General features: G+C 43.0%; 1 protein-coding gene across 1 annotated transcript in view; it reads left to right on the top strand.

Annotated features, from left to right (window-relative positions):
* The window catches only part of LOC106609394 (uncharacterized), a 41,240-nt gene that overhangs the window by 11,308 nt on the left and 19,516 nt on the right, over nucleotides 1-10,416 (top strand). The window contains exon 4 of the mRNA XM_082956466.1: nucleotides 1,227-1,364. Coding sequence (XP_082812592.1) covers nucleotides 1,227-1,364 — 138 coding nt within the window. The remainder of the gene's footprint in view (nucleotides 1-1,226; nucleotides 1,365-10,416) is intronic.

Genomic DNA, 10,416 nt, shown 5'->3' with positions numbered 1-10,416 from the left:
AGGTGGGCGATTCCCCTGCAATCAAAGTCAGTAATGTCAGATTTTTGGCAAGAAAGCCCTCATTTTAAGGGGAGCAGTGCCCTTCATATAAAACAAGCTGGAACAGGACATGTCCTTTTCACCACATTCGCTGGTCCAACAGAGCCATACGTCTGCCATGATCGTTAAGCTCCAAACTTAATGGGAGATAAAGGTTAGAGGAGGGATATCACCTTGACAATGCTCTTCTCTCATTTATGTCTCTCCATCTGCCTCCTCTTTTTCCGGAGGGCTATGATCCAACAGGTTTTATGTGTCTCTCTCTATCTCTCTGTCTCTCTCTCCCTCTCTCTCTCTCTCTCTGTCTCTCTCTCGCTCTCTCTCTCTCTCTGTCTATCTGTCTCTCTCTCTCTGTCTCTCTGTCTCTCTCTTTCTCTATCTCTCTCGCTCTCTCTCTATCTCTCTCGCTCTCTCTCTCCCTCTCTCTCTCTCTCTCTCTCTCTCTCTCTCTCTTCTCTCTCTCTCTCTCTGTCTCTCTCTGTCTCTCTGTGTCTGTCTGAAAGTAGTGTAGAGTTTGTCAGAAAATGAGTTGATTAGTCTTCAAAGTGTCAGGAAAGCAGAGGAGCGCATGTTACAGGGCTAGCTATATTATCTGCTAGTCACACCATGACCATGTCTGAATGAACACTCTACACAGTATATTCAAGATGCCCCATCTCCTCAGATTTAACATTTTAACGTGTGCCAATAGTTCCTTGACAAATACGTTCCACTGTGATACAAACGAGAGGCTTGGTCCGCTTACCTTCAGTGATCTGAAAGGTGAGAGCAACATTGTGGACTGTTTTGATTGTTTTGTCACTGGTCTCTCTCTCTCTCTCTCTCTCTCTCTCTCTCTCTCTCTCTCTCTCTCTCTCTCTCTCTCTCTCTCTCTCTCTCTCTCTCTCTCTCTCTTCTTTCTCGCTCTCGCTCTCTCTCTCTCTCTCTCTCTCTCTCTCTCTCTCTCTCTCTCTCTCTCTCTCTCTCTCTCTCTCTCTCTCTCTCTCTCTCTCTCTCTCTCTCTCTTTCTCGCTCTCGCTCTCTCTCTCTCTCTCTCTCCTTCCACTCTCTCTCTCTTTCTCTCTCTCTCGCTCACTTTCTCTCTCTTTTCTCTCTCTCTCTCTCTCTCTCTCCTTTCTCTCTCTTTCTCTCTCTTTCTCTCTCTCTCTCTCTCTCTCTCTCTCTCTCTCTCTCTCTCTCTCTGTCAGGGGCAGACAGCTGGATGCCCTGTAGCAGCCTCAGAGGCTGTGCTGAGGAACACCTGGTTACCACGGTGATGATGAACAGTCACGTAGCCACACCCACCCGGAGAGGAGCATCCTCTGGTCAGGGGCTGTATACATCTGGTACGAGTTGTCTCTCTGGTGCCTGTGTGTGTGTGCTGTATACATCTGGTACGAGTTGTCTCTCTGTGTGCTGTATACATCTGGTACGAGTTGTCTCTCTGTGTGCTGTATACATCTGGTATGAGTTGTCTCTCTGTGTGCTGTATACATCTGGTATGAGTTGTCTCTCTGTGTGCTGTATACATCTGGTACGAGTTGTCTCTCTGTGTGCTGTATACATCTGGTACGAGTTGTCTCTCTGTGTGCTGTATACATCTGGTACGAGTTGTCTCTCTGTGTGCTGTATACATCTGGTATGAGTTGTCTCTCTGTGTGCTGTATACATCTGGTATGAGTTGTCTCTCTGTGTGCTGTATACATCTGGTATGAGTTGTCTCTCTGGTGCCTGTGTGTGTGTCTGTGTGTGGTGGTAATACTAAGGAGATATCTAGTCCTTGGGTGGGATAAGTGAGTTAGCCTGCAAACTTAACCTCAATATTATATTTATGATAAGCAGTTCAAGCCTGGTTCCTAAGAGTGAAGAGTTAAAAATGCTATGTCCATTTCAAGTTTGTCCTTCTTCATGATCTAGGAAATATAGATTTGTTAGTGTGTTTGTAAAAGGTTGGGTTCAAACTCACTTTTCCTGCTCTGTGGTTTGACCCCCAGGAGTAGAGCTCACCTCCGTTTCTTCCTGCTCTGTGGTTTGACCCCCAGGAGTAGAGCTCACCTCCGTTTCTTCCTGCTCTGTGGTTTGACCCCCAGGAGTAGAGCTCACCTCCATTTCTTCCTGCTCTGTGGTTTGACCCCCAGGAGTAGAGCTCACCTCCGTTTCTTCCTGCTCTGTGGTTTGACCCCCAGGAGTAGAGCTCACCTCCGTTTCTTCCTGCTCTGTGGTTTGACCCCCAGGAGTAGAGCTCACCTCCGTTTCTTCCTGCTCTGTGGTTTGACCCCCAGGAGTAGAGCTCACCTCTGTTTCTCCTCCTCATAAATCTGTGTTGGCTTGTCTCGTATTTACTTTCAGACACACAGAACTCAATTTAACCTGCAATTAATGCAGCTCAGATTCCTGCGTATGGATACGCTTTCCTGGCACTGACAACACAGGTTTCATAAAGAGATTATACCGCACTATCAGTCACACACACAGGGAGAGAGAGGACTGGGAGTTGGTCCAGGAGTCTGTCCTCTCCTCTCATCACTCTCTGGGAGCTCAGAAACACTGAGGTAATCTGTTTACATTGTGACACGGCTAATACCTCCTGCTGCTAATCAAATCACTACAGTCCCTTTGCAAACCAACTCTCCCTTCCTCTTTCTCCCCCCGCTCCCTCCGCCTTTCTTCTCCCGAAGTCTGTACCATGTCTTTCTTTTACAGTATTTATGACCCAGTATGACCCAGGACGGCTCTACTCTGTCTGTTTATGACCCAGGACGGCTCTACTCTGTCTGTTTATGACCCAGTATGACCCAGGACGGCTCTACTCTGTCTGTTTATGACCCAGGACGGCTCTAGTCTGTCTGTTTATGACCCAGTATGACCCAGGACGGCTCTACTCTGTCTGTTTATGACCCAGGACGGCTCTACTCTGTTTATGACCCAGTTTTAACCAGGATATCTCTACTCAGTTTATCATATCCAGTATGACCCAGGATGGGACGCCCCCCTCAGAGAGAGACACAGCTTAATGTGAGCTCTCACATTTTTTACCATGTTTTTTTTACAAAAAGATAGATTTAGATTTAGAGAAACTTGGATTTTTCGGCAGGGACACATACAGGATACTACCCTCCACAACATAACCTCCACTATGTCACCAGGACATATACAGGATACTACCCTCCACAACATAACCTCCACTATGTCACCAGGACATATACAGGATACTACCCTCCACAACATAACCTCCACTATGTCACCAGGACATATACAGGATACTACCCTCCACAACATAACCTTCACTATGTCACCAGGACACATACAGGATACTACCCTCCACAACATAACCTCCACTATGTCACCAGGACATATACAGGATACTACCCTCCACAACATAACCTTCACTATGTCACCAGGACACATACAGGATACTACCCTCCACAACATAACCTCCACTATGTCACCAGGACATATACAGGATACTACCCTCCACAACATAACTTTCACTATGTCACCAGGACATATACAGAATACTACCCTCCACAGCATAACCTTCACTATGTCACCAGGACATATACAGGATACTACCCTCCACAACACTATGTCACCAGGACATATACAGGATACTACCCTCCACAACATAACCTCCACTATGTCACCAGGACATATACAGGATACTACCCTCCACAACATAACTTTCACTATGTCACCAGGACATATACAGAATACTACCCTCCACAGCATAACCTTCACTATGTCACCAGGACATATACAGGATACTACCCTCCACAACATAACCTCCACTATGTCACCAGGACATATACAGGATACTACCCTCCACAACATAACCTTCACTATGTCACCAGGACATATACAGGATACTACCCTCTACAACACTATGTCACCAGGACATATACAGGTTACTACCCTCCACAACACTATGTCACCAGGACATATACAGGATACTACCCTCTACAACATAACCTTCACTATGTCACCATGACATATACAGGATACTACCCTCCACAACATAACTTTCACTATGTCACCAGGACATATACAGAATACTACCCTCCACAGCATAACCTTCACTATGTCACCAGGACATATACAGGATACTACCCTCCACAACATAACCTTCACTATGTCACCAGGACATATACAGGATACTACCCTCCACAACATAACCTTCACTATGTCACCAGGACATATACAGGATACTACCCTCCACAGCATAACCTTCACTATGTCACCAGGACATATACAGAATACTACCCTCCACAACATAACCTTCACTATGTCACCAGGACATATACAGGATACTATCCTCCACAACATAACCTTCGCTATGTCACCAGGACATATACAGGATACTACCCTCCACAGCATAACCTTCACTATGTCACCAGGACATATACAGGATACTACCCTCCACAACATAACCTTCGCTATGTCACCAGGACATATACAGGATACTACCCTCCACAGCATAACCTTCACTATGTCACCAGGACATATACAGGATACTACCCTCCACAGCATAACCTTCACTATGTCACCAGGACATATACAGGATACTACCCTCCACAACATAACCTCCACTATGTCACCAGGACATATACAGGATACTACCCTCCACAACATAACCTTCACTATGTCACCAGGACATATACAGGATACTACCCTCTACAACATAACCTTCACTATGTCACCAGGACATATACAGGATACTACCCTCCACAACATAACCTTCACTATGTCACCAGGACATATACAGGATACTACCCTCCATAACATAACCTTCACTATGTCACCAGGACATATACAGGATACTACCCTCCACAACATAACCTTCACTATGTCACCAGAACATATACAGGATACTACCCTCCACAACATAACCTTCACTATGTCACCAGGACATATACAGGATACTACCCTCCATAACATAACCTTCACTATGTCACCAGGACATATACAGGATACTACCCTCCACAACATAACCTTCACTATGTCACCAGAACATATACAGGATACTACCCTCCACAACATAACCTTCACTCCAGATCAAACCTACAACCTAATTTTGACCAAAATGAACTGGAGAGATTACTGCTTCCAAGGTTTTATTTTTCCAAGCTATACGGAGGGTGTTCTAGCCAACGAACAGCAGAGACCCGAGGACACCATTAAAACCTGGAACTGAGCCAGATATAAATTCAATTAGCACTAAGGTGTGAAGTAAAAGGCCTTTGGGCCCAACAAGTGTCAGGGGTCTTTGAAGCTCCTCTGAAGCCCCCTCTTGTTGTTCAAAGACCATTCACTGGCATTTTCTACAAGACATCTGCCTCCAGAAATAAAAGCTTCTCCCAAGCAGGTATAACACCTACTCCCATTACCTGCTGCACTGCTGCTTGGATTCCACCTGGCGATCTGTTCACCGTCTGCCCTGGCCTGTCTCCCCTGTCTGGTACAGTACCCCCACCACACTCACCCCTCTCTCCCGAGCTTTCGCTCGCCTCCAGCACACACACACTGTTGGGGCGAGAGACTCTGAACTTACAATGGCTAGCCCCAAGTCGTTATAGATTAGATTTTTTTTCTCATGCATTTTGCTATTTGCCTCATAACTCCTGCATACTTTGTTGACTACAAACTTTCTTTACCCAACCGTGGGACAGACTATGTTTGTTCCCACACTCGGGACTCTGACTCTCTATTGGTTACACTGACTTTTAGCCTCCCATCCTATTCTAACCACCTCTCGCAGGATTTGTATTCATGTTAGCTGATGAAATTAATGTACAATATGATCTTGTTGCTAGAGGTCGACCGATTAATCGGAAGTGCCGATTTATTTAGGGCCGATTTCAAGTTGTCATAACAATCGTTAATCGGCATTTTTGGACACCGATTGTGGCAGATTTTGATTTTATTTTTAACCGTTATTTAACTAGGCAAGTCAGTTAAGAACAAATTCTTATTTTCAATGACAGCCTAGGAACAGTGGGTTAACTGCCTTGTTCAGGGGCAGAATGACACATTTTTACCTTGTCAGCTCGGGGATTCGATCTTGCAACCTTCCGGTTACTAGTCCAACGCTCTAACCACCTGCCTTACATTGCACTCCACGAGGGGCCTGTGTGGCAGGCTGACTACCTGTTACGCGAGTGCAGCAAGAAGCCAAGGTAAGTTGCTAGCTAGCATTAAACTTATCTTATAAAAAACAATCAACCTTAACATAATCACTAGTTAACTACACATGGTTGATGATATTACTAGTTTATCTAGCGTGTCCTGCGTTGCATATAATCGATACGGTGCCTGTTAATTTCTCATCGAATCACAGCCTACTTCTCCAAAACGGGTGATGATTTAACAAGCGCATTCGCGAAAAAAGCACTGTCGTTGCACCAAGGTGTACCTAACCATAAACATCAATGCCTTTCTTTAAAATCAATACACAAGTATATATATATTTTAAACCTGCATATTTAGTTAATATTGCATGCTAACATGACTTTCTTTTAACTAGGGAAATTGTGTCACTTCTCTTGCGTTCCGTGCAAGCAGAGTCAGGGTATATGCAGCAGTTTGGGCTGCCTGGCTCGTTGCGAACTGTGTGAAGACTATTTATTCCTAACAAAAACCGTAATGAATTTGCCAGAATTGTACATAATTATGACATAACATTGAAGGTTGTACAATGTAACAGCAATATTTAGACTTAGGGATGCCACCCATTAGATAAAATACGGAATGGTTCCGTATTTCACTGAAAGAATAAACGTTTTGTTTTCGAAATGATAGTTTCCGGATTTGACCATATTAATGACCTAAGGCTCGTATTTCTGTGTGTTATTATGTTATAATTAAGTCTATGATTTGATATTTGATAGAGCAGTCTGACTGAGCGGTGGTAGGTAGCAGCAGGCTCATAAGCATTCATTCAAACAGCACTTTCGTGCCATTGCCAGCAGCTCATCGTTGTGCTTCAAGCATTGAGGTGGTTATGACTTCAAACCTATCAACTCCCGAAATTAGGCTGTGCAACCGATGTGAAATGGCTAGCTAGTTAGCGGGGTGCGTGCTAATAGCGTTTCAATCGGTGACGGCACTCGCTCTGAGACCTTGAAGTAGTTGTTCCCCTTGCTCTGCAAGGGCTGCGGCATTTGTGGAGCAATGGATAACAATGCTTCGAGGGTGACTGTTTTCGATGTGTTCCTGGTTCGAGCCCAGTTAGGGGCGAGGAGAGGGACGGAAGTTATACTGTTACACTGGCAATACTAAAGTGCCTGTAAGAACATCCAATAATCAAAGGTATATGAAATACAAATGGTATAGAGATAAATATTCCTATAATTCCTATAATAACTACAACCTAAAACTTCTTACCTGGCAATATTGAAGACTCATGTTAAAAGGAACCACCAGCTTTCATATGTTCTCATGTTCTGAGCAAGGACCTTAAACGTTATCTTTTTTACATGGCACATATTGCACTTTTACTTTCTTCTCCAACACTTTGTTTTTGCATTATTTAAACCAAATTGAACATGTTTCATTATTTATTTGAGGCTAAATTGATTTTATTGATGTATTATATTAAGTTCATTCAGTATTGTTGTATTTGTCATTATTACAAATACATTTCAAAAAAATTGGCCGATTAATCGGTATCGGGGTTTTGGGTCTCCAATAATCGGTATCGGCGTTGAAAAATCATAATCGGTCGACCTCTACTTGTTGCCATCTGATGCACATTCAGATGTCATAAATCAGCATTGTAGAGCTTTCCCTGTCCTATGCCGTGCCTTGATTGTATTACTGTTGATGACATCTGGAAATATGCATGTACACCCTGGCCCATCTACAGTTGCTAGCCCCAATTCTGACTTGTGCTCTGATATCTTCTTCACTGATTTCTGCTCTCGTAAAATCCTGGGTTTTCTGCACGTTAACACTAGAAGTTTATTATCTAAAATGGATCAATTGAAAGTGTGAGTTCACAGCTCCAATCCAGATGTGTTGGTCATTATTGAGACGTGGTTAAGAAATAGTGTTTTGAACACTGACGTTAACCTTTCTGGTTATAACCTTTTTCGTCAAGACAGATCTTCCAATGGTGGGGGAGTGGCAATCTTTACCAAGGATCACCTTCAGTGCTCGGTTGTCTCCACCAAGTCTGTCTCCAAAAAATTTGATTTGCTGGTTTTAAGCATTAAACTTTCAAATAGCTCTTTGTTGACTGTTGCTGGGTGCTATCATCCTCCATCAGCACCGGCCTGTACCCTACCTGCCCTAAGCTTGCTTAAACCACCTGACCAAGTCTTAAAGTAATGGGACTCCCTAAATCTTTCTCAGATTATTACCAATCCCACAAGGTATGACTCCAAACACCCAGAAAAGGCTATTCTCCTTGATGTTATCCTCACAAATAATCCTGATAGGTATCAGTCTGGTGTTTTCTGTAATGACCTTAGTGATTACTGTTTTACAGCCTGTGTTCGTAATGGCTGCTCAGTGAAGCGACCTGTCCTGCTTTGTCATAGACCTTGCTAAAAAACTTGAATGAGCAAGCCTTCATTCATGAACTGGCCTCTGTAAAATGGTATAGATTCAGCTTGATCCTCTCTGTCGAAGACGCTTGGACCTTCTTTTTTGATATTTTCAGTGGTATTGTTAACAAACACCCCCCATGAATAAATGAGAATTAAAAACAGGTTCAGCCCCTGTTTCGACTGTGATCTTGCAGAGTTACTCCACCTCAAGAATTGCATTTGGCGAAAGGCTCGGCACACGCATACTCAAGCTGACTGGCTCTTGTTCAGGCAAATGAGAAATAAGTGCACTCAGGCTTTCCGGAAGGCCGAAGTTAGTTACTTTAAAGAGCAGTTCTCTCTCTGTGGGTCTAACCCCAAGAAGTCCTGGAAAATGGTTAAAGACCTGGAGAGTAAACCCTCCTCCTCAAAGCTGCCCATGTCCCTTAATGTTGACGATGTGGTTGCTGTTAGGGCTACGGGGCAGTATTTGCACGGCTGGATAAAAAAAATGTACCCGATTTAATCTGGTTACTAATCCTACCCAGTAACTAGAATATGCATATACTTATTATATATGGATAGAAAACACTCTAAAGTTTCTAAAACTGTTTGAATGGTGTCTGTGAGTATAACATAACTCATTTGGCAGGCAAAACCCTGAGACATTTTCTGACAGGAAGTGGATACCTGATGTGTTGTATTACCTTTAAACCTATGCCATTTTAAAACACAGGGGCTGAGGAATATTTTGGCACTTCCTATTGCTTCCACTAGATGTCACCAGCCTTTACAAAGTGTTTTGAGTCTTCTGGAGGGAGATCTGACCGAACAAGAGCCATGGAACGATGATGGCCCATTAGACACCTGGCGCGCGAGTTCATGTTGGGTACCCTCGTTCCAATACGTTATAAAAGAGTATGCATTCGTCCACCTTGAATATTATTCATGTTCTGGTTAAAAAAGGCCCTAATGATTTATGCTATACAACGTTTGACATGTTTGAACGAACGTAAATATATTTTTTCCCCTCGTTCATGAAGTGATGTCCGGCGGGCTTAGATCATGTGCTAACAAGACGGAGATTTTTGGACATAAATGATGAGCTTTTTTGAACAAAACTACATTCGTTATGGACCTGTGATACCTGGAAGTGACATCTGATGAAGAGAATCAAAGGTAATGGATTATTTACATAGTATTTTCGATTTTAGATCTCCCCAACATGACGACTAGTCTGTATCGCAACGCGTATTTTTCTGGGCGCAGTGCTCAGATTATTGCAAAGTGTGATTTCCCAGTAAGGTTATTTTTAAATCTGGCAAGTTGATTGCGTTCAAGAGATGTAAATCTATAATTCTTTAAATGACAATATAATATTTTACCAATGTTTTCTAATTTTAATTATTTAATTTGTGATGCTGACTTGACTGCCGGTTATTGGAGGGAAACGATTTCCTCAACATCAATGCCATAGTAAAACGCTGTTTTTGGATATAAATATGAACTTGATAGAACTAAAAATGCATGCATTGTCTAACATAATGTCCTAGGAGTGTCATCTGATGGAGATTGTAAAAGGTTAGTGCATCATTTTAGCTGGTTTTATGGTTTTGGTGACCCTGTCTTTGAATTGACAAAACATTACACACAACTCTTGTAAATGTACTGTCCTAACATACTCTAAATTTATGCTTTCGCCGTAAAACCTTTTTGAAATCGTAAAACGTGGTTAGATTAAGGAGATGTTTATCTTTCAAAGGGTGTAAAATAGTTGTATGTTTGAAAAATTTGAATTTTGACATTTATTTGGATTCAAATTTGCCGCTCTTGAAATGCACCTGCTGTTGATGGAGTGCACCACGGGTGGGAC

Source organism: Salmo salar, chromosome 09 (assembly GCF_965601325.2).
Source record: "Salmo salar chromosome 09, fSalSal1, whole genome shotgun sequence".
Lineage (NCBI taxonomy): Eukaryota > Metazoa > Chordata > Actinopteri > Salmoniformes > Salmonidae > Salmo > Salmo salar.
The sequence above is the reverse complement of the archived record's forward strand: the minus strand, read 5'-3'. Positions and strand labels throughout refer to the sequence as shown.